General features: G+C 48.4%; 1 protein-coding gene and 1 pseudogene across 1 annotated transcript in view; both read right to left on the reverse strand.

Annotated features, from left to right (window-relative positions):
- Window positions 1-317: 317 nt before the first annotated feature.
- The window catches only part of TNFAIP8L3 (TNF alpha induced protein 8 like 3), a 38,179-nt gene continuing 12,794 nt past the window's right edge, over window positions 318-25,702 (reverse strand). The window contains exon 2 of the mRNA XM_056135416.1: window positions 318-903. Coding sequence (XP_055991391.1) covers window positions 341-903 — 563 coding nt within the window. The 3' untranslated portion in view covers window positions 318-340. The remainder of the gene's footprint in view (window positions 904-25,702) is intronic.
- On the reverse strand, window positions 7,381-7,506 carry LOC130043120 (uncharacterized; annotated as a pseudogene).

The raw sequence follows: 25,702 nt of genomic DNA on the forward strand, positions 1-25,702 counted from the left end.
CACAGACCTCCTCTGTGTCCTCTGACTCCAGCACAAGGATGTGAGCATGACAGGGCAGACTTCTGGCCCGGACAGATCGAACATTCTGCGATGCGCAGACACAGGAGATTGTCAGCGAGCTCAGGAGATGAGCACTCCTGGACCCAACAGACGGCAACATCAGAGGGACGAATAGGACAGAACACAAGGTCCCTGCCACAAGCTTCCTCCTCCTCCTCTTCCTCTTCCTCCTCCTCCTCCTCCTCGCTAGTCTCACCCAGACCTTGCAGGAGCACTGCAACTGGAACACAGAGGGGAGTGGGGGGCTGGTGGGGGGGGGGCAGCGGGCGAGGGAAGGCATTCAGAGGATTTTCTCATCGAGCAGTTTATTGATTCCCTCACAAATCCTCTTGAGGCTCGGCCTGCAGTCTCCCTCCAGACTGTAGAGGGTGGACAGGAAGCCCACATCGGCAAAGTGGTCGAAGACATGGTTGATGCGCCCGTGGGTGCGGGGTGTGAGGTGGCGCCGCACCAGTTCATGCACCAGGTCCTGACACTCGTGCAGCAGCTGCGAGAGCACGTTCCTGTCGAAGGTGTACTCCACCTCGTAGAAGCTGACCATGGTCATGGCCGTCTGGTTCAGCTTCTTCCGGAACTTCTCCACGATGGCCACCTCCTCAGGGCTGAACTGGTTGTGGCGGTAGAGGACCCCGATCTTGACCGCCACCTTGATCAAGTCCTTCATGATCTTGTGGGCTTCCTTCTTGCTGTGCGTGTGCTCCTGGGTGACCTTGTAGAGCTCATCGAAGATCTCGCTGCTTGTGTCGTCGATCAGCATGTTGGCCACGGTCTTGCTGGCAATCTTGCTGAGAATCTTCTTCTGGGCCTGGAGGGCGAGGCTCTTGGAGCTGAATGCATCAGGACCTGCGGGGAGGAAAGAGCGAGGAGTTACAGGAGTAGGGGACCCCGTTTATAATGCTGCTAGAGCTGATACACACAAACCTGAAGTTGTTTTCGCTGGTTGGTGGTTGGTTGGCTGGGAGTGGAGGTCGTGGCTCCCAAGCAGGGCTCAGGGATGACAACACTCCTACCCGCCCCCACCACCTGCCGTCTGTGTGGGTTTTTTATGGTAATTAAGCCTCCAATTGTGCTTCTGCTTAGGCCCATCAGTGCCAGGGGCCTCCAGGCCATACCCAGTGGTGCTCAAGGGACCATTCGTATCTCCACATGCACAGTCCTTTGAGTTATCTTTCCAGCCCATCAAACATTAAGAGAAAAAAATCCCACATTTATACTCTGAAGTCATTTTGTAATGCGTAAGTGAGCCCCATCCCTCCCACCCCCAAACCCCTTAGTCCTGTGCACTGGCCATGCTTCTTTACCTTCCGAACCATCTAAGGGACACTTTCGGAAAGCCGATGCCTTGGGTCCAGGCATGATAGGTCCTTTCCTGTATGTATGCAGGAGGCCTTTCTCATAGTTCGCTTTGAGAGAACTTCCCACAATATCCGTTGGTCTAGAAACTATTGGGACAAGCATATAGCCCAGCGCCAGCACCCTTTGCCTGGAATAGATAGGGCCAGTGGGCCATGGTGATCTTTGAAAACTGGGATGTGGCTGAAAGTCTCTGTTTCCACATGGCAACTGTCCCATGGCTGATGTTCTCTGTGTGCACATCAGTGACAGAAGCAGAGGTCAGGACAGGTGATCAGGAGAGCTCCTGTAGGACGTGCTGCCCCATCCTGCTGTGTATCCCAGAGAAAGGGACCCAGCACTCCCAGATCAAAGAAGGGACAAATGAGCTGGAGTGATAGCACAGCGGGTAGGGCGTTTGCTTTGCACATGGCCGACCCAGGTTCAATCCCCGGCATCCCATGTGGTCCCCCAAGCACTGCAGTGGTAATTCCTGAGTGCAGAGCCAGGAGTAACCCCTGAGCATTGCTGGGTGTGACCCCAAAAAGCAAAAAAAAAAACTGGACAGATGAGCAGTACCTTGAGTGTGAACACCCCAAGCGATTTATCCCTATTGTCTTCCCTTTTTAAATTTTTTGTATTTATTTTTAATTTTTAATTTTAATTTTTTAGTTGAATCACCATGAGATATTGAGATCACCGTCTTCCTTTTTTTTTTTTTTAAGACGGTGACCCCATGTCTTAAGTACATCCAAAATTGACCTTTTGGTAAAGGTAAAGGTAAAGGCCCTCCCGTTGATCATCGATTTGCTCGAGCGGGCCCAGTAACGTCTCCATTGGAGACTTTGTTGTTACTGTGTTTGGCATATCGAATACTCTCGGTAGCTTGCCGGGCTCTCCGAGAGGGGCGGAGGAATCGAACTCGGGTCGGCCATGTTGGCCGCTTGTAAGGCGAACGCCCTACCGCTGTGCTATCGCTCCAGCCCAAGTAAAGGCTCTCCCGTTGATCGTCGATTTGCTCGAGCGGGCCCAGTAACGTCTCCATTGGAGACTTTTTTGTTACTGTGTTTGGCATATCGAATAAATTCTCAGTACTAAGAAAGCAATCATTCACAATTTCATTTGGCAGATATGGGAAACCGTTTTACAGTCAGTGGTGTTTGAGATGGCATGGGAAACTCTATGAAGTCACTAACGGTGATGAGCAAAGGGTCCCCCAGCACCCTTTTCTTGGGCATGCTGTCTGTCTGTCTGTCCCTCTCACCTTCCCAGGGAGTCTCAGTACCAAGATAGAACGCAGAGCCGGGCACAGGGATGAAATGGCAGCTGCCAAGTCAAATACTCGAAGTCTGTTACAGATGAGTAAGACAGCAAAATAGAGAGCAAACGTCATCCCCCCACCCCTTGGAGAACTAAGCAGCCCCTTTGACCCCAAACTGCTCTGCAGCCATACGAAGTGGTAGATCTGTAAGGCATAATGGACAGAGAGACGGCCATGCATGGCTAGCTCCTGCTGACCTCTATCAGCACCTCCTCTTGGACCCCACCCGCATTTCCTCCCTGGACTCATCCCTCAGAACATAGTGCTGAACTCTCTGAAGGTCTGGTCTTACAGAAACCCAACAAGATATTCCGAGCCCGCCTCTGCTTTGCACACACACAGCAACGTGGGCTGGCCAGGACTCACTCCCTCAGCCCTAGGTCCAGAAACGTCTGCAGTTGGGCCTCTTCCAGCTGAGGGCCCCTCAGGCTTGTGCTCTTCAGGGGTGTCACTGCAGTGGGTGCCGAAGTAATGGAGTGGGCGCTAGGGACCTCCCCAACCCCAGGCAGTTCCCTCCTGAGAGCAAGGACACTGCAAACAAGTTCACAACCAAGAGAAGATACTATATCCTTCCTGCAGGCAGTGCTGAGGAAATAAACTCTTCTGAAGTCTTCTCTACTGGCACAATAGCTTAACTTGCTGATTTGTGTTCTTGCAGTCTTTGAGAGGAATAATGTTCCCACTCAATCTGGTCATCTCCAACAGCCACTGCATCTGCCTAAGTAAACCTTTGTGAGCATCACAGATATCCAGAAGATGGGGCCGTGCAATGTGAAGTCTCCATCTCAGGAGACATTTGGATAAAGATACTCCAGTACCTAACAGGCCTGTCACTGAAATGAACGCCCGCCTTCTGCCTCCTCAGTGCCTGTTCCAATGGGTGCCATGGAACCTGGCTGGATGTGTCCTTCCTTGGGAGACCCAGCTTCTGTAAAGCGCCCATGGTTGAAGAATTTCCTGCTCTGGAAACAGCAAGTGTGCATTTACATAGAAGCTTACATAGAAGCAACAGTGCACACGTGGGGCCATGCCAGCACCCGTTGGCGCAGGCTGAATGGGGAGGAGGGCGGGCTTCGTGCCAGGTCCTTCATGGGGAACCCTCGATGCCCTCACCCAGGCTTTCCTGCTCTTTTCACGCCCAGCACCCCTGACACCTGCTCCTGATCTGTTTCTGTAGGAATTCTGAAAATTGGCATGCTTCCTTGCCTAGTTTTTAAGCTGACATTATTTTTCACCTGAAGTCTAAATAGTTCTACTCTCTAAAGATAGAACTTCTAAATGCTGTATATATTGACGTTTAAAGCTAAGAACGAGGGGCCGGATAGATAGTACAGTGGGTAGGGCATTTACCTTGCACACTGCCAACCCGGGATCTATCCCTTGCATCCCATATGATCCCCCAAGCACTTCCAGGAGTAATTCCTGAGTGCAGAGCTAGGAGTAACCCCTAAGCATTCCTGGATGTGACCAAAAAAAGCAAATAAAATTTAAAAAATAATAATAAAGTTAGGAACGATATAAAGAGGTTGGATAGATAATGTTAGAGTCACCCGGTGCTGGGTTTGATTGCTAGCACCACATATGAGCCCCTGAGCACTGACAGGTGTGGCCAAATGACTACCCCCCAAAATAAGAATTTATAAGAATTTAATAACATTGGAATTTTAAAAACTTAGTACAATATAACATACAGTGATGAGAGTGATGTAGCATCTACGTTATCCACTTCGAAACAACAGAAATAAGCCCTTCTTTAAAATTTGAAAGTGTTGGGGCTGAGGAGATATGTCTGGCATACATAGGGGCCCAGATTTGGTTCCCAGAACCACAGGGTCTTCCTATACCATGTGGTATAGCCCTGGTGTCTCCCAGCACTGCTGGAGATGCCCCCACATTAATTGAAAATGGGACAGTGGTTCCCCAAGATGTCCATGTTTCTCCCTGAAGTGATTTCTTTCTGTCACCCAGAGGACATCAATGTGTTTTGATGGTTGAAATGTTCGGTCAATCATCATAATTATAAACAAAGGATACATGCACATTGAAGTTTAAAAGGGGATTCCAGGGGCTGGAGCGATAGCACAGCGGTTAGGGGTTTGCCCTGCACGCGGCTGACTTGGGTTCGATTCCCAGCATCCCATATGGTCTGCCGAGCACCGCCAGGAGTCAATTCCTGAGTAAAGAGCAAGAAGTAACTCCTGTGCATCGCCGGGTATGACCCAAAAAGCAAAAAAAGGGGGATTCCAGTGACCATAAATCTCTAGTTCTTCAAAGTTCTTCTGGGAATAGGTAGATAGCATGTTTAATATGTAGGAGGCTCTGTGTTCAATCCCTGGAACTGCCCCCGACCCTCCTCCCGCAAAACCCCTTCACACACACACACACACACACACACACACACACACACACACACAGAGCACCACTGAGTATAATCCTGAGGTCCCCCATCACCTCCAGGTCTGAGTTGTGTACCTAACTGGCCTGCACTGTGGGGTGCTCAATTTTCTTCAAGCATCTTAAAGATTTCCATTTAAGTAACTTTCATTTAAGTAAATTCGAGAAATAGAAAAGATATCAGGAAATAGAAAAATATTTCATGTAATGAAAGAATTAATTTGTCAAAACAGCTGTCCTGTTCAAAAAACCATTCAAATTCCACTGGAATTCTTCAAAGACTTAGAACAAATATTACTAAAATTTGTATGCAAATTTTATGAAAAGCAATCCCGAGGGAAAAAAAAGATGTTGGGAGGCATTAAATGGTTTGTGTTTAAACTATCCTTTAAAGCTACAACAATCAAAATAGTGTGGTATGGAATAAGAGCAGATTCACAGACCAATGGAATAAAATCAACAGTCCAAAAATAAAGCCTTGGTAATATGGACAGTTGATTTACAACAGCTGAGCAAGAAATATAAAGCGAAGAAAAACCTCTTTAATAAAAACCTCTTTAGCCAGTTGAAAAAACTGGCTAGTCACAAAATTAAAACCTTACCTCATACACAATAGTTAATTCAGAACAGATTAAATTTCGCTAAAATGTTCTTTAGATCCATAAAATAAACTGAGGAAAGCATAGGCAGAATTCTTTATGATAATGACTTCAGAGGTGTCTTCAGTGATTCAACCCATTGGTAATGACAGCAGGAGCAAAAATAGACAAATGAAACATCCTCAAGCTAAAAAGTTCTGTGCTGTGTGAGAAACTATGGTTAAAATAAGAGAAAAGGGGCTGTAGTGATAGTATAGGGGGCAGGATGCTTACCTTGCATATAGCCCATCTGGGTTCAATTCCTAGCATCCCAGATGGTCCACTAGACCCACCAGGTATGACTCTGAGCACTGCCAGATGTAAGTCCTGAGCACCGCCAGATGTGACCCCCAAAGAAACAAAATGTTTGCACACTATACATATGACAAAGGGTTATTACCTGAAATAATACAAAGCACTTCCCAAACTCAACAGCAAAACAAACAACCACATTTAAAAATGGGAAGAACTGAATAGACACTTTCCCAAAGAAGATATGTATACAGCCAATAGGCATATGAAAAAGTGTCCACTGACTATCAATAAAATGCAAATCAAAACAACAATGAGATATAACTTCACAGCAGTGAAAATAGCATATATCAAAAAGATCACAAACAACCGGTGCTGGTGGAGATGTGGCAAAAAAAGGAATCCTCATTCACTGGTGGTAGGACTAAACCGGTTCAGTCTCTATGGAAAACAGTCTGGAGACTTCTAAAAATAATTGAAAATATAACTACCATATGATGCAGTAACTCTAATTCTTGGTATCTATCCCAAGAACAGAAAAACACTTAACTTGAAAAAGATATAGGCACACTTATGTTCATTGTAGCACTATTTGCAATAGCCAAGATCTGGAAATAGCCCAACTTCCCAACAACAGATGAATGGATTAAAAATTTGGTACATATAGTATATATATCTCCCAGTATATATATATATACACATACATATATATACATTCATAAGAATACTATTCAACTATAAGAAAAGATGAAAAAAGATCTTGCCTTCTGCTACAGCATGGATAGAACTAGAGGTGTCATGCTAAGTAAAATTAGAGGAGAAAGACAAATACCAGATAATCTCACTCATATGTGGGATATAAAAAATAAAGCCACAGAAATGAAAAGAAACTCTTAAACTCTGATAACAAAACCGAGGTTCCCAAGGGCAGGGGTGAGGTCTGGGCAGATGAGAAGGGACCTAGGGACTGTGGGGACACTTTGGTGGTGGCTGTGGTATTATAACATATAAAACTCCAAATGCTTATGAGGTTATGGGTGTTTAAAATAGCTTTAAGGTATTTTTGGATCCCTGATGAGCGATAGCACAGTGGTAGGGTGTTTGCCTCGGGTTCGATTCCTCTGCCCCTCTCGGAGAGCCCGGCAAGCTATGGAGAGTATCTTGCCCGCACGGCAAAGCCTGGCAAGCTACCCGTGATGTATTCAATATGGCAAATACAGTAACAACAAGTCTTACAATGGAGACATTACTGGGCCCACTCAAGCAAATCGATGAACAATGGGAGGACAGTGCTACAGTGCTACAGATATTATCTTTTACTTTTATTTTTAAAATTAAAAAAATAATATTTTAGTTTATTTTTTCCATTTTTTAAAAATTGAGTAACTGTGAGATATACAGTTACAAAGTTATTCATAACTAGGTTTCAGTCATACCAGAATTATTCTTCTCCACAAAAATCTTTAGTAAAAGGTGAAAGATTTATGCTATTTGAAGAGAAACGAGAGTATTCCCCAATGTTTTTAAGTCCTACTTTCATGCTGCTCCTTGCTAGTTCCTGTGTTTGCCATACTTGGTCTCTAACTGGTTCTTCACATCCCTTGAAGTCTAGGCCTGTCTCCTTGTGTGTCCCTGGGGCCCCACGGTCTGCTTCTCAGGGTCTCTAGCCCAGCAGCTCTTTGGGCTCCTAGGATCTCCAGCCATGGGTGTGTGGGCAGGAACCTTTGCCTGCCCTCTGCCCAGGAGCTGGCGAGGGGTCAAAGAGGAAGTGACCTGATCCTTTTTCCCACTTGTATCTTACTATTTTCCACCCCAGCCATTTAGCTACCGATTTTGACTGGCTGCCTTTTCAGTGTTAAGGCTGAAAAGGACCAGTTAGATGAACTAGATTACCTGGCACCCTGCCCTTCCCCTGCCACAGTGAGAACCCACACCACCATTCTGCTTTTCACTTTCAGTAGTCTGTTTTATAGTCAACGTCTCCCTGTGAAACAGGTTCTCTGGGAGAGCTGTCCCAACTGTGTGCGAGTGTCAGTGTTCGGCCGGTTAGGTGCATTGAATGTACTTTTGGTAACGGTATGTTCAGTCTCACAATGAGACCAAGGAAGCTCTCCCTCTCTCTCCTCTCTCTCTCCTCCCTCTCTCTTCCTTTCCCTCTCCCCACTCTCCTCTCTGTTCCTGTGGCATGCACTGTGGGAAATGTTAGCAGAACCTTAGAGGAAATCAAGACACTGGTCAACTTTGACAACTCCCCGGGAGCTGGGAGGCCAGGTGGTGGCGCACTCGTGCGGGGCTTAGTCGAGGGGTGCGCACTGAGGAAGAGTGGCAGGGGCGAGCAGTCCTCATTGGGAGATTTGGAAACCGGGAGCTTCAGTCTCAGTAGAGGGCCTTGGATGACCACCAGGGTTGGCACACTTGCAGGCTGACAGGTAGAGCTGGGGCTTTGGAGCCATGGTCAGAGAGGGACTAGGGATGTTTGGAGAAAGGGACCTAACCCCGGGTGATGTGTTTGTGGGGCACACTGGGGATCTGGGATATGTCTTGGGAAAAACTATCCTCTTGTTCCTGTTACAGTGTTAGGAAGACTGTTTTGGCTCAGGATGAGTCTCTTCACTATAAAGGTAAAGGTAAAGGCCCTCCCGTTGATCGTCGATTTGCTCGAGCGGGCCCAGTAACGTCTCCATTGGAGACTTTGTTGTTACTGTGTCTGGCATATCGAATACTCTCGGTAGCTTGCCGGGCTCTCCGAGAGGGGCGGAGGAATCGAACTCGGGTCGGCCATGTTGGCCGCTTGTAAGGCAAACGCCCTACCCGCTGTGCTATCTTCACTATAACATGAAAAAACAGCCACACATAATAATGCAGTGCTATAGAACCTCAGAACCTGAGAATGGGCAAATATGGGGATTGTGCAGTGATTTTACAGATTAATTTATAGTTTCAATAGTTCAGAGATTGTATACTTACAGTTTATAACTACATGATCTGTTGTGTTAATAGACTAGGCACTGTGACTCGCACAATGAGATAATCTGAAAGAAGCTGCAAGACTCATCCTGTAGAAAAAGCAAACAAGCTGGAGCTTCCTGAAATGGAATAGATGAAGCCGCTCCAGTGAAGGGACTTTGAAGTCACTGCTCTGAGGCCAGGTTCCCAGAGCACACTCATGAGGGAAGAACAGGATCCCAGGGCTCTACTGGGAGCACGACAACTGGGAGCAACACTGGCCGTGAGCTAGTCTCAAGAGAAAGCAAAGGTCACTGCACTGCGTGGATGACGTTCAGCCGCAGTACCAGTGACGTTTCCACCTTCCCAGAAAACACAAAGTGCTCCCAGATGGTGAAATGCCAGGCTGAGAGTGACAAACAGCAGGAAGAGTTACCAAGCTGGATGCGTAGGCAGGCAGGCAGCAGATGAGTTTCAGCGTGGTAAGGAAGAACCAGGCAATAAATATAGTATCTAAAAAATGAAGTTAACGGTGGTTGTGAAGAAGGGCAGGCTCGGAGTTGGCGACTGTGGCTCAGAGACGAGTACTGAGCGACAGCCCAGGATGTCAAGAGGGGCCGGGGCGTGGAAAAACTCTTTTCCCATTCTCTCAAGTCCCTTCACTTCATTTTTTTTTTTTGGTTTTTGGGTCACACCCAGCGATGCTCAGGGGTTACTCGTGGCTCTGCACTCAGGAATCACTCCTGACAGTGCTGGGGGACCATATGGGATGTCAGGGATTGAACCTAGTTTGGCCGTGTGCAAGGCAAATGCCCTACCCACTGTACTATGGCTCTGGGCCCTGATCCTTCACTATTTTTTTTTTTTTTTGCTTTTTGGGTCACACCTGGTGATGTACAGGGGTTATTTCTGGCTCATGCACTCAGGAATGACTCCTGGCGGTGCTCGGGAGACCATATGGGATGCTGGGAATCAAACCCGGGTCGGCTGCATGCAAGGCAAGCACCCTACCCGCTGTGCTATCATTCCAGTCCCGATCCTTCACTTCTTAAGCCTCCCTCTAGTGAGAAATTGAGAGATAGTTTGTGAATCTGTAGAGCTGTCTTGATATGATCAAATTGGAAATGGTCTGCAGTACCCAGCGCACTCAGATCACTTCTGTAAACAGAGATGGAGGCGTGGAAGTCAGCTTTGAGTGGAGAATAGAAAAGTTGGGAGTTGGAGGTGATACCAAGAGAAAAACAACATGCTTGTCAGCACCATTGGCTACAGCGGGGAGTCCAGTCACCCTGCCCCCACCCTCCAGCCCCCAAGAGACACGGGAAAGGGCAGTTCAGGGTAGTTTGAGTTTCTGACACCTGATCACACTCAGCTGCAGGAGGAATCTGCAGGTGGGCCTCCTTGAGACGGAGCAGGTCTACCACGAGCTCGGAACTTGAGGTTTCCCAAGCAACTGACTGCCTGCCCACCTGTGACACGCCCAGGGAAGCTAACTGGGCCTGCCTTGTCCCTCATGCTCCAGGTGGCACTGCTGCGGGGTCCAGAAGTCTGTGGGGTCAGAGACACATGCCTGACCCTTTCCTGTTTTATGGTCTGGTCTCTGGGTGAGCAATGAGCAAAGGCTGCCGGTACTGGGAAGGTGTGTATGCAGGTCTCTACAGGACAATGGTCAAATACCTTCTAGAGAAGATATGGACTCTCCTTTTGTTCCCATGAGAGCAAAACCATAAAGATCTGTACCTGGTGCTTTGAAATGCAAAGCTAATGCAGCTACAGTTTCCAGTAAGACTGAGTTGTCCTCTCTCCAGGGGAGGAAGACTAGCAAATGTCTCCTTTCTTTTGTATAAAACCATGCTCTATAATCCCTCTGGAATATTGTGAGGAAGAAAACAAAAATAAAATAAAACATGGCACTGGAGTACAATGCAATGAAGCGAAATCATCAAGAGACGGGGGGACCTTTGAGTTAAGAACAAACTAAAACCTGGATTCCCCTCTCTCACGTCTACCCACAGAGAAATAATCAAAGCTCACAAGCCCATGAAGAATGTCTTGTGTTAGTCTAATCCCTTCCATACTCAAAGGAGACTGCAGTTTTGAGGCTCAGGAAAGGGATACTCAAGGATACTTTTTAAAAAAAAATTTTATTGTGATACTTTAAAAAAAAATTAATTTATTCTTTTTGCTTTCTGTCACACCTGGTGATGCACAGGGTTACTACTGGCTCTGCACTCAGGAGTTACTCCTGGCGGTGTTCGGGGGACCATATGGGATGCTGGGAATCGAACCCGGGTCAGCCGCATGCAAGACAAACACCCTACCCACTGTGCGATAGCTCCAGCCCCTCTTAGGGATACTTTTAACAGGCATCTCTGAAACTCAGATAACCTGGGAGAGTCAGGAAATGGGCTCTTCTGACAGTAGTTTAATCCAGAACATTCTTGAGGTCTCCCCCCTCTCCAAGAGCCATGTGCTCGAGGGACAAATCCTACTGTTAAGAAGACCTGAGATTCCCAAAACTCCACCGGTTGCAGTAAGAAAGAAGAGGCATTTGGTTACCCAGGGTGGGCCCCAGGACACCAGTAGAAAGAGTGCAAAATGACTCCAACCCGTTTCTTGTTTGTTCCAGAGACGGAGCTTTGCTGAGAGTGAGTACAAGGCTACCCAGGGGACAGCTGGTGTATGGGGATGTGGGGGAGAGAGGCCCCCTGCCCCACCCGGGGAGGGCCTGCCTTTGTTTGTGCCCTTTGAGCAGTTTTGATTTATTTCAGCATATTGTTTATGCATGCTTCGTGAAACAAGCTCCCTGATTACATTATTTCTTTCTCTCTCGCTAAACTGACCCTCACTAAAGGGACCAAAGTGATGTCAGAAGACTCCGGCAAGGCCCCATTCTGGACCCTGGGGACACCCAGCTCTTCTGCCAGCACAGCAGGGGGAGGGGGCACGACCAACCCCTTCACACGGAAGAGCTTCTCCCTAACCCAGTTCCCAGGTCTGACTCATGATCTAATAGGAGCTGAGGCGAGCTGGGGCCCGGAACATTTTGAAGCTGCAAATAGGGAGATGTGAAATATGGATTTCAAGCTCTTGTGCTGGCCTTGAGAGACTCCCCCAAGGTGTGTAGGAAGCCACGGCCATTAGCAAGACAGTTCCCGGCACTGTGTTGGGGAGCCTGAGATTCAGATCAGAGCTCATATTCTGTGGGGGGTCAGAAGAGCACAGGACTGGACATTAGAGGCAACAGTAAGGTGCTGGCAGAGGCGGGGAGACAGGGAGGAGGGTGCCAGGTACCTCTGCTCCCTTGGAGTCACTCAGATGGGGGATAATCAGGATGGGGCTAGACGGACACCTGGGAGGTGGATGGTGGGGGCGGGGGGAGGGGATGATGACTACAGTCCGTCGTCTGCCAGCCCCCCTTCCTCACTCCCAGGACCTGGGGGCGCCTGGGCAGAGGGTCACTGGGGCCTGCGCAGAGGCACCTCAAGCCCAGTGTGCCGTACCTTGTGGTCCCTGTTTTCCTCTCTAAATCTTTCTGGATAGGGATGTTGAAAGGCCCCATCTTCCCTTTAAAAAATGAGCCAAATTGATAAAGTCTGAGAAATCAACAGGCAAATGTCCATTTGGCTGATCAAGTGTCTGTCCTCACAGCCAGCTGGGAACCCTTTAGTCGAGCCACACACGTGCTCATAAGGGTTCTTCTCCCCTCCACAAGCCTCCTCTCTTCTCCCATCTTGGAAACATGATTTTTATAATGGAGATGCAGGCCTGGGGGCAGAGGTATGAGCGAGAAGAGGGAAGGACTGAATTGTCAGAGATAACAAAATGCAGAGAAGGGGATCACGTTAGCTCGCCTCTCTGGCTAGGCTGGTTGCCACTAAAATCTTACCTTTGGCTCACCGAGAAGGGAAAGCACCAAGTTTAGCTTCGTGCTTGGTGTCTGCACGGCCCTCGAAGACTCATTCTTCTAGTGGCTAGAAATGGGGTGCTGATTGGGTTTTGTGGGGGCTGCCGGGTAGGCATGATGAAATTTCCTACTTATATAGGACTTTAGAGTACAAGGGCTTACAGAGCAGGGACATACAGAATTGAGGACCATCAGAACAGGAAGCTTCTTACAGGGAAATTTTAAAAAACATTTATTTATTCTTTTTATATTATTATTATTATTATTAAATTTTATTGAGTCACTGTGAGATAGTTACAAGATTTCATGTTTGGGTTACAATCAAACAATGATCAAACACCCATCCCTCCACCAGTGCACATTCCCTACCACCAATATCCCCGGTATACCCCCCCTTTCCCAACCTCCCCCTGCCTCCATGGCAGACAATATTCCCCATAATATCTCTCTGCTTTTGGGCATTATGGTTTGCAATACAGACACTGAGAGGTCATCATGCTTGGCCCATTATCTACTTTCTGCACACATCTTCCATCCTGACCGATTCCTCCAGCCATCATTTTCTTAGTGATCCCCTCCTCTATTCCAGCTGCCTTCTCCCCTTTACTCATGAGGCAGGCTCCCAGCTATGGAGCAATCTACCTGTCCTGTCTTTCAGGGAAATTGATCCAGAGCCTCCTATGGGATAACTGCACTTTAAAAGCAGGCATCTGATCAGCTTCAAGATAAAGATAAAGGTTTTTCACTTTCAAAAGTCCCTGGGACACAGTCTCTATGATGTGTGTGTTTGATCTGTCTGTCTGTCTTACTGCTCTCTCCCCCTCCCGCCCTCCCTCCCACCCCCTGTTTCCAGTAAAGGCCACCTCATTATCTTATGTCTCAGAACCACCAACTTCCCGCCCTCCCACACACACCCCTCACATGGAGGAATCTTTTAACTTAGTTGCTGATCATGTCAGCAGTCATGTGAATTACTGAGCATAGGTCATGCACCTGAGCTTGTGTGCACTGTGCATTGGCTCATGCAAGTTGTTCTGAAAGGGAAACTGAGGCACACTGAATTCATGCCTCAGTTCTAGGAAGCAGTAAGGAGGAGGGCTGCAGTTGGGTCCAAGTTCTAACCAACTCTGGAAAAAGCCAGCTCTCTCTGCCTTTCCTCATTGACTCCAGGAAATGCTCTCTGGCTCCCTGAGGGATGTGACTTCTCACTCATTAGAGATATTAACTAGGTCTTCAGTTTAAGTTCCCAATCTCATCATTTTATAGTACAAAAAAAAAAAGAAAGAAAGCCAGTATCACTGGATGAGGGAATAACATTGTGCATCTGTCAAAACTGGACTATGAAAATAGCATTTCATTTTAATTTTTTTAATTAAATTTTTTTGTTTTTTATTTTGGTCACACCCAGTGATGCTCAGAGGTTACACCCTGGCTCTGCACTCAGGAATTATTCCTGGCAGTGCTAGGGGAGGGGGAACCATATGGGATGCCAGGAATCCAACACAGCTCAGCTGGGTACAGGGCAAGCACCCTACTGCTGTATTATTTCTCCAACCCAGCATTCCATTTTAAAAGAGAATCCCATCTATTTCAGCAGGGTGGTATCTGATTTTATTTCTTGCATTGATTTTACAGCCAGCTCTGAAAAGTGAATGAGTGATCAGTTTGACTTTCTGGAACTAACTGAAGTAGATACTTGTGAAGTCTTGGGGGTGGGGGTGGGGGTGCAGTGTGAATCACCTACAACTCAACAGGTTAATTTGAGTGATCTGAGGTGTTTTTGTCTCACTGCAGTACAAGAGCAGCCATCACTAAAAACAACATCAACTTTATACGCTTTGAAAAACAAGGCTTATCTACCCCCCACCACTGCATCTGACAATGACGACTGTCTGAATAGTAGAGCATGTTTAGGCCTAATAATAATAGAGTTTTCTGATGTAGTACTTGTTCTCCTAAGTGCTCTAAACACAGTAACTCATCACGTCCACGCTCCTGGAATGGGTTTAATCACCGTCATCATTATCAGCAGCAGCAGTATCTGACATCTCAGTAGCTAAGACAGACAGAGTAAGCAGCTTTGTCTGATACTGACTTCGAAGGTGAGGGGGCTGGATTCAGACCCAGACACGTGGCCCCAGAGGTCCAGGAGTTTTCACTGGACACACCAATCTGTCACTCTTGGACCTATGTCCGTTTACATGATTTTTGGATTTGGGGGTCCATTATAACAGATTGAGATTTTCTTGGCTCAGATGACTTAAAGCATCAGGTGCATTTAACATATACAGAAGACAAAATGGAAGACAGCGTAACAAACTCTCCTATGTGGTTACCACCCAGGTGGAACAGATCTTAATATTGAGCCCTTTGGCCAGTAGGGCACTTACTTTGCACTGTTCAGAACTCGGTTCTATCTCTGGCACCATCTATGGTCCCCTGAGCACCACCAGGGGTGATCCCTGAGTTCAGAGTCAGGAGTAAGTCCTGAGCACCATCAGTTGGGGCCTAAAGCACCGCCCTTCCCAGAATTGTACCCTTAGACATAAAGCAAAGTGTTTGCAACACTCTCAGTTCCTCTCCATCTCCGAAGACCTAATTGTACTTCAGAAACTAATGTCTTTATCTCCTCCATTCTCTGTACTTTGGCCTCCTGGGTATAAATCCATCACCACCATATATAAAATGTTTTAAAACTTAGATAATGAACAGCGTCACACTACCCAGACTCTTGGGCAACTCCTATCAACATCATACTTTGGAGATGTATCTTCTTTCATGATTCCCATGAATAGTAGATTCCTTAAAAGCTAGTCACTTAAAAGTTCATCATTTTGTGCAAGTCTGAAAGTCCTCAGACTGTCCCCTGTGTGTGTGCGCACACACACACACACACACACACACACACACACACCTCGGAGATTCTAAAACTCATCTGCCAGGTCCTGAATCGGAGATAAACAGCTCTCCAGCACAATGGCACCAATTTTCACTCCCAGCAGCAGAGCCGGAGTCCCCGTGGCTCTACTTCCTCATCAACACTTCAGCTAATCCACTGTGGTTGTGTCTGCTGGTCTCAGAGGAACAAAATGGCACATGGACTTCCCTTTTTCCCAGAGAGTTTCAGTACCGTTTTTTTTTTGGGGGGGGGGGGGGGAGGGAGGGCATGGGGCTAGTTCTCATCTGTGACTTGCAAGTAAAATTCATAAATGCTCATGGGATTTTTCTTGTGAATGTACAGGACTTAATATTAATGGATTCTGATTCCCTGTTGATCAAATGAGTTGCAGTTATGTCCTCTCTCTCTTTTTTAAGTAAAACATTTTATTTGGAGGGTTTTTGAAGGTGTGGAGGGGAAGAGAGAGAGAGAGAGAGAGAGAGAGAGAGAGAGAGAGACATGCTTAAGAGAGAACGCAGGCTTCTCTAAGGGTGGAGAGAGCCCCTACACACATCCCAGCATTAGATAGGAAAGTATGAAAGTACACATCTCCAGAGGGGAGATGTGGCGACACATGTGTGGGCACATGTGCTCGGGCACGTGGGCGTAAGCAGCGCATGGGCTCGGGCAGCCTATATGCTACGTCTCTCTTTTCTCAGTATCCTTTGTAAATGTGCATAGGTGGCCTGTGGGCCACTGCCAGTGATACTTGGTTAACCGGCCAGGGGGTTCGGTGTTTGATCAGGCAATGCGATGCTGCTCAGGACTGTACCTACTAGGGCTCAGGGGACCACTTGGTGCCAAGATCAACCTTGGGGACTTGTGCTCCAACCTGTTGAACTATCCTGGTTTAGTACATATTTTAACAGTATTTGCAGTGTATTTACTTATATGGAAGTTAAATTTTTGTTTGTGTTTTGAGTTACACCTGGCTTTTTGTTTGGAGCGATAACACAGCAGTAGGGCATTTGCCTTGCACGCAGCCAACATGGCCGACCCGAGTTCGATTCCTTCGCCCCTCTCAGAGAGCTCGGCAAGCTACCGAGAGTATCTCGCCTGCACAGCAGAGCCTGGCAAGCTACCCATGATGTATTCAATATGCCAAGCACAGTAACAACAAAGTCTCCAATGGAGACCGTTACTGGGCCCGCTCAAGCAAATCGATGAACAACAGGAGGACAGCACCAGCAACAGTTTTGAGTTACACTTGGCTTTTTGTTTGCTTGTTTTTGGGCCACACCTGCAATGCTCAGGATTTAATTCTGACTCTGTGCATAGGGATCAAGCCAGGAGAGGCTTAGGGAACCCTCTGGGTGGTGGGGATCAAGTCCAGGTCTGCTGCATGTAAGGCAAGTGCCCTGCCTACTATACTATCGCTCTGGTGGTACCTAGGGGACTCTGCAGCACCAGGAATGACATCTGGTCCTCCTGCTATAAAGCCCATTTAGTTGATGCTCTGGCCTGAAAAAATTACAATTTTAAATGTAGTCATAGTTATAGTAGTTTTCCTTAAGGTTAGTGGCTTTTGTAAGAAAAAAAACTAAATAATCCCCAAAACAAAATCCTTTTCTGCCATGAGGTGATTAGTGAATTTTGTTTATTTTTTAAGGGTTGGCTTCTACATTCAGAAAAATTTTAATCCCTCTGGGATTTATCTGTGCACTGTACCAAGTACCTTTTTGCTCCTTCACAATTTATTCCGTCTCTTTCTGCTCCTGATCTGCTCTTTCCCTGCTTTCCTTGCTCTCTCTCTCTTTTTACTGCGATGTGTTGTACAATACTGTTAGTTTTACAACGTCTGTACCCACCACCAGAGTATCAATGTCCCTCCAACAATGTCCATTCCCCATCCCCCCGCCTCCTCCCTCCCTGCCCCCGCCGGAAAACTCAGTTCTGGGAGGCCAACTCTCAAGTTCTGCTGCCTTTGGCCAGTTGTTATTGCTTTACTATGTTTCTTTATCTCACAGATGAGAGAATTCATTCTGTATTCATCCCTCTCTTGACTGACCCCACTTAGCATAGTACCTTTTGGTTTGATCCATGTAGCAGCAAATTGCATGATTTCATCTTTCTTTTCTATTTTAGTTTTGGGGCCACACATGGTGGTGTTCAGGGGCTATTCCTGGCTGTGTGCTTATGAGTGACCCATGGCAGTGATCAGAGGATCACAGGTGGGCCCAGTTTAATATATTTTTTTTTAATTATAGCTGAGAAGTATTCCATTACATGTGTACACACACACACACACTTTGGTTGTCTCCATATCCTATAGGCGCTTTTTTACCGACCAAGTTTCCATATTGCACTTTTTTACACTATGTTCTGTAATTCAGTTGTCTATTTCAGTACTAGTTCTACACTGCCTCAATTACTATAGCTCATAATAAGTCTTGGTAGAATATAGGGAAGCCACCCCCATCTTCTCTCAGGAATTGCGACTATTCTTACCTCTGCTCTTCCATTTGAATTACAGAATTAGTCTATATGAACTCCAGGGTCATGGCCAGATGCTGCCATGAATACCTGTATTTTGTGACACAAGCTAGTGTCTTGATAGTATTGGACTTCCTGTCCACTAACACCCCCTCTCCACTTCAATCCGATCTTCTGTGTCCTTTAGCACTATTTCATAATCGTCTCCATAAAGCTCTTCCCTATCTTTCATTAGATTCATTTCCAGTTTCCTTAGAGTCTTGGTTGTTAATAAGTGTGACTTTTTTCTATTATGGTTTCTATATGGTTATTAATGATCTACTGGACCCAACTGATTCCTATATATTCATATTTGTTTGAGACAGTCTGTGAATTATGTAGCATCTCCTGGGTTGTTTTATGTAGACAACGACATTTGCCTACAAAAATTGAGTGCTTTCTTCTGCCTAATTCTTATTTTTTTTATGATCAGAGAATCAATTTCTTTTTTTCTTTTTTATTTATTTATTTTTTTTATTAAAATTTTTTTTAATAGTGAGACATCATGAGGTACAGTTGCAGACTTACACATTTTTGTGCTTGGGTTTCAATTATACAATGATCAAACACCCATCCTTCCACCAGTGCCCATTTCCCACCACCATGGATCCCAGTATGAGAATCAATTTCTTTAATGCTTATTCAGGTATAATAGAGCACTAATCCCCTAAAATAATACATTTACAATATTTTAATTTAACGACTATATTTACTCCTCAGGTTTATTCTCCTTTCCTAGGATTTATTCTCCCTAGCCTTATTCCCCCTGTTTTCACTTACCATCCCTTTTCACCCCCAAAGTTTTTATATAATCCCAGGTAAATAGGTGTATAATATAGGTATACCAAGCAAACATTTGCTGATGATAAATAACAAAAAAAAAAGTTATCTTAGAACAAAATTAAAGAAACTATAGTGGGCTGGAGCGATAGGACAGTAGGAAGGGTGTTTTGCCTTGTACACAGCTGACCTGGCTTCACTCCCTGGCATCCTATATGGTCCTCCAAGCACTGCCAAAAGTAATTCCTTAGTGCAGTTACAGGAGTAACCCCTGAGCATTGCTGGGTGTGACCCCCAAAAGAAAAACAAACAAACAAACAAAACACTATTTTTTTTTTTAAACCTACAGTTTAAAATTTAAAAACAGTTTAGGGGCGGGAGTCATAGTACAACAGATAGGCATTTGCCTTGCACATGGCTGACCTAGGTTCAATTCCCAGCATCCCATATGGTCCTCCAAACACCACCAGAGTAATTTCTGAGTTCAGAGCCAGCAGTAACCGCTGAGCATCGCTGGGTATGACCCCCTCACCCCCCCAAAAAAATAGTAAAAACACAGTTTATGAAGCTCAACTGACTGAATACATAAAAGTAGGCTGCAATAAGAATATTAACTCATTGTCAGCAATTCAATGATACACCCTATCTACTAGCACAATTTTTAGTGCCATTCTTCCCAGTCTTATTTTAAGAGGGAAAACAGAGGAGCTATTTCTCAAAGTATTTCCTTGGATACTTTTATTATTGAGAACAATATGCATGAGCACTGAGAAGTCAGAAAAGGCATGAAAGCTAAAGGAGGAAAAGTAGGCTCTTGTGATCACCAGCATCTCAGCAGCATGTGCGTGCATGCACACGGACGCGCACGTGCACACACACACGCACACACACATGCACACACGTGTATTCTTCCCAGCATTCCACCTGGCCCCTGCCCTCCTGTATTCACAAACCCAGGATCAACACACACTCTTTCCTGACCTGCATTTACACTCAGCACTGAAGCTACCTCTTGTCCATACTGCACTGCATCTTTGTTTTCTGGTGACAGAAATTACACTCTTTCTTCTACCAGTCCTCCCCTGCTAGACTGCAAACGGACGGGCCAGGAGATAGTCCAGCAGGGAGGGCACATGCCTAGCCTGGGTTTGATCCAGTGCACCACATCATCCCCCAGGCATTGCTGGGTGCAGCCCTGAGATCTCTGAGTCCTGCCGGGTCACAGCCGCCACCCCCCCTTGGAAGGCCCTTCCCCTCACCCCCAATAAACAACAAACAGTTTTCACTCTGTTGGGGTCTGTAGAAAGTAACCTGGCAGAGGCCCGAGTGACAGTACAGGAAGTAGGGAAACCTTCTTGCACACGACAGTATAGCAGGTAAGGATGCCTGCCTTGCACGTGGTTGACCCAGGTTCCGCCCCCAGCATCCCATATGGTACCTCATGCATCTCTAGGAGTAATCCCTGAGTGCATAGCTTGGAGTAAGCCCCGAGTATCACCATTATGACCCCCAAACAAAACAAAAGAAAGAAACCCAGCAATTGCCTGCAGGTGTGGGTAGGGTGTGCTGAGGGTCTGGGAACACAGAAGGACGCCCCTCAACCAGGAGGTTCTGGGCCACACAGAGAGGAGCCACACTCACAGACCTCCCCCCACCCCGTCCCCGGCTCTGCCACACACCCATGGTCCAGCATTGTCACAGGGTATGTGGACACCTGAAGTGGCTGGGAGTTAGTTTCCCCAGTCCACCTAGAGGGGCACTTCACCTTGGCCAGGCTCAAGGCTGACTGGTGAGGGGCTGGAGCGATAGTACAGTCGGAGGGTGTTTGTCTGGCACGTGGCTAACCCGATTCGATTTCCAGCATCCCATATGGTCCCCCGAGCACCTCCAGGAGTAATTCCTGAGTGCAAATCCAGGAGTAAGCCTGGAGCATTGCTGCTGGGTGTGACCCGAAAAGCAAAAAAAAAAAAAAAAGACTGGTGAGAGGCCAGGGGATCAGCCTGCTCTCGCCAGGGCACTGCCCTGATACAAGGTTCCTCCAGGTGAACCCAGTAATGACCGCACTGTGGTCCCTGTGGATGATGCCCTGAAGCAGGGTGGCTCTTCTGTCTGTGGGCCTCCCCCACGCCAAGTCCTGAGCCCCCTTCCCTTGGCAGGAGGCCTCGCCCGCAGCCCCGGCACCAGACACCCTCAGAGCCTAGGCAAGAACTGCCACGACCAAGTCACTCCCAAACATGTGCTCAGTGAGTGAAGGACAGATTGGGGCCTGCTCCATTTTGTTCTGTTCAGAATGCACCCTGAGTGCAGTGGAGCAGGGTGCTTTCTGCAGCCCGTATCTCTCCAGGGAGTGCCTGCTTCCTGTCTGCATGGCCATACCCCACCCCTCAAGCATCGTAGGCAGTGACGGGGCAGTGGGGGTGCAGAAGGGAGCCTACCACTGCCGGGAGTGCCTCGCAGTAGGGGACCCCTCTCCAAGGCAGCCTCCTGCCACCCCCCGGCCCTCCACGCTCATGAGCTATTTTAACACGCGGGCTGTTGGGGATGAGAATAGCACAGGCCCCTGCATCTGTCTCTCTGGGCACTCCTCTCCCTGGTTGGCACCTCCCAAACTCTGGATGTGCAGGAAGTCAGACGAGCTCAAAAATCAGGCTGAGGGATGTCAGACTGCTAAGGGAGACCCTGGAGGGGGCTGCCTTCAGGGTTGCGGTTGGTGGGGGGGGACCCCAGTCGGGAAACAGGCTGATGTGATTAAAAAAAAAAAGGCAGTCTTTGGAATCTCTTCCACTTTTGGAGCTGAAATGCAAAACCTAAAATGTTTAGAAGGAAAAATAAGAGCAGGCAATAAAATAGAACAAACTTTAGTCTGTGCTGGAAAAAAAAAAGCAAACAAAATACGGCCCTAGATCTTGTTTAAATGGAAAGATTGGAGGCCACCGGAAGGGGCTGCATTAGATTAATGTGCGAATCCTCCGTGATGTAAAGAGAGAGAGGAAGGGGTCGGAACACGAGAGAGGCAGAAGCCAGAAGGTGGTTCTGGATGGGAGACGGTTTGGCAGCTAACAATATGCTTTGCTCAATGTTCTACTTTGCTCTCTCCCCCCCTCCCCACCCCCCAACGAAGTAAGAATTTTGTACGTCACTGTACAAAGATGACACTTTTGGCTCACAGTCGATGTGAAAGGGGGACAGCAAGAAGGGGCACATGCCGGCTGTCACTCACCCCATCTCTCAGGGTCCTGCAGTCGCCAGACTTGTTCACGGCTTTGAGAGCTGGTGACAGCCGGGAGCTCGATCACTCACTCACAGATGGCCGGCGAAGTGGCCCCTCTCGCTTTTCCGCAAGAACCCCCAAGGTGGGACACTTATGCATTGCTCAGAGCACTTAAGAGCCAGGGGGTGCTTCCCCCTCACACCCCCTAACATTCTGGAAGAGAAAGGGCTGCATTAACTCGTCTGCCTTCCTGCAAGTCACGATTCTCTGCTCCTTGATGCCTTAGCTCCAGGGTGCTGCCAGGGACCGTTCCCTGATCTGAGGGAAACCCCAGAAGGCCATGCCTGTCTCTGTCTGTGGGGTTGAGAGCTGTGGGCCCCCAGGAAACCCCCCACGTGCCCTCACTGCCCTAGACCCAAGCTTTCCTCTGCTCTCTCCTTCCAGTAAGTGGGGGAGCCAGAGGAGATGATTCTACCCATTTGTTTCTTGGTCTTAGTTTCACAGTGACCAGAAACTGAGTTTGTTTAATATCTTCAGAACCAGGGTGGAAGCTGAATATTTTTGGTACTTTTTTTTTGTTTTTTGTTTTTTTTTTCACCTTTAGCATCATAAAAGACCAGCATGGGATGGGGGTGGGGGTGCTGGAGCTATCACACAGTGGGTAGGGCGTTTGCCTTGCAGGTGGCCAACCCGGATTCAATTCTCAGCATCCTATATGGTCCCCTGAGCACCGCCAGGAGTAATTCCTGAGTGCAGAGCCAGGAGTAACCCTGTGCATCACCAGGTGTGACCCCCCCCCCAAAAAAAAAACCCCCCAAAACCGAGCACGAACACCTACGAGTTGCGAGCTGTTGCTGTGAGTGGATTATTCCAGCTTTCCTGGGTAATCCCTGGGAGTGGAATTCTGACACTCCAGCTTTCTCCCGGTCTGGCAGGGCCAAGGTACTGCCCTGGGACCCTCCACATCCCCTGTTGGGGCTCTTCTCCCAATGCACAGTGGGGGTCAGCAGGCTCTCCTGTCTGGTCTCGGTGCCCCCAGACCAGGCTGACATGGCCCCCCGCAGGCCTGGCCTCCCATCTCCCACCTCTTTCCCGGGAGACAGAGCCTCCCCATCTCACCCTCCCCCGAGGACCTGCCTCCTGGTTTCGAGGCTGTCTCACTGTGAGTAGGAGACACCAGGCCTCCACGTCCACTGCAGAATCTCTGACACGCAAGAGCTCAGTCCTCCAAGAGTTGAGGAAAAGGTGCCATGGTGGAGAGGCGGGTGGCATGGTCGCCACAGGACGGGGATGTCATTAGTCCCTTTCGGGCTGCACCCCAAATCAAAGGCTGCTGCTCTCACAGGACCTTACAAATGCAAGTCCCCAAGGTGTGCTGGGAAGCTGGGGACACCTCTGCTGTCAGAGCACTGTGGGAGAGGTGCCTGAAGGTGTTCCTGCGTGGGCCTGGTTTGCTCATGTCCACACACTCCTCCATCTCTGGCCCACTTGACCACTAGGCCCACAGGCCCACCTCGTCTCTGCTGTTCTGACCAGCCCCTTCCCGCCAGCCTCCTCGAGGTCTCCTTTCCCGTGACCTGGCCTCAGCTCAGGGCTGTTCTGAGTTTCTCCCAGATCCTTCTGCCATACTCCCTGGGCCGGTGACATCACCTCTCCCCCTGGCAGGTCCCTCTCTCCCGAGGTTCGCCCCAGAGAGAATTACTGAACCAGACCCCAAACGTTTGCACCGTCAACACTCCACCCAGCCCTCGTCCACGGCCCTGTGGCACTCCTCATCTGCCTGCAGGGTGGGGCTGTAGCACCTTTGGCCTCTCCCTCGCCACCCTGTGCCCAAGAAGGGCCTTGGGCTGCCTCAGTGCATTCACAGATGCCACATCACCTCCGAGCCTGCACTCTCACCCCAAGAGAACTTGACCCCCAAACCCCCATGTCTCTGCCCCCACCACCACTCTACCATCCCTGGCTCTGGGGATGCTGCTCCTCCGGTTAGGACCCCGCCCCATGAAGTCTAGACCCCTGCTCACACTGGACACTGGACCACATGTGTTGGGGAACAGTTTTCCCCCCAACGGTGCCCAGACAGGTTGCGCACCAGGTCCGGGCAGATGTGGGGCAAAGGATAATGGGTGTGTGGAGAAACACCCTCCAGGAGCAGCTGATGGCTGTTCACTTCATTGCCAAATACACACATATTTTATAGGGGGTCTTGGCTTAAGAGGATGGTCCAATCACAGAAAGTTTAGTGTTATTGGCTTATCACCTCTCCAACTCTGCTTTGCCCTGGTCCAGTCCCAATCAAGGCTAGATGCTGCAATTAGGATGACTTGCTAAGCATACGTGACAGTTTCTGTGTCTAGGGCTTATGTGACTAGTAGGTCAAATGAGGCTCGGGGCCGGACACCTGGTACTGACTGACACCCTGTTGTTGCCTCTCCCCTCGCCACCCTGCCCCAATACTCCCTCTTGCAATGTTTTGCTTCTGGGCTGCTTTGCAAGCCAGGTCTTATCTGCACTAGTATTTGTCACCGTGCTCCACACACAGGACTGGTGACCACCCCCCTCCCCCCCTCCCCCACCACACACACACACACACACACACACACACACACACACACTGGGCTCCTACTCGCCTCTCCAGCTTCACCCACTCCCAACTCCGGGCACCCTGATGGTCTCTTTAGGCCCATGCTTTCATGCCTGGCTGACACCCTTGTGAGCCTTGGCATGCTCTGTCCCCCACGCCTGTTCTCTGCTCCTCTGTACCCCCCTCCTTCCAATGCCTGCCTGAATCTTCTCCTCCCACCTCACAAGAGCTTCTGAGCTCTGGGAGTCCTTTCTCTGTCAGGGCACTCCCGCTAGTGTCTTCTCCCCGGGTGGGGTACCCAGGTTCGCCCAAGCAGTGCTCAGCAGGGTCAGTGACCCCCTTCTGGTGATCCTCAATCAACTAGACTGTAGGATTCAGTGCTTGGGTTTAAGGATGCAGTGCTGGGGACCACCAGGACATATCTGGTGATACTTGGGGGGGCCCTAAAGGCCAGGTATATGCTCGGCAGATGCCCTAACCCCAGTACCAGCTCCCAGGCCTCTGCTGTATTCTGGCCCTGGGGAGAACAGTCGCCCATTCACTGCATTAGCAACTGTGCTTCAGGGGTCTGCATCCTTGAAAGGCAGGCGTGTGGCTTATTCTCTTCTGGCTACATCAGCTGAGGAGTGAGCTGAGCTGATTCCAGGGGGGTGAGAACGTTCCTGTGTGCATGAGCAACTGTCTGCGTTGATATCTGCAGTGTGCACTCAGATGTGCATTGAGAACCACGATACACACTGGAGCTGCCTGGACCCAAGATGCTGAATGAGTCTGTTTCTTGGGCGGGGCCCGATGTGGCCCCCACGGTGCCCGCTCCTGTGCCACCAGGGCATGGCCACCACTGACCATTCACTTTTCTGTTTTATG

Source organism: Sorex fumeus, unplaced genomic scaffold, assembly GCF_029834395.1.
Source record: "Sorex fumeus unplaced genomic scaffold, SorFum_2.1 ptg000111l, whole genome shotgun sequence".
Classification (NCBI taxonomy): Eukaryota; Metazoa; Chordata; class Mammalia; order Eulipotyphla; family Soricidae; genus Sorex; species Sorex fumeus.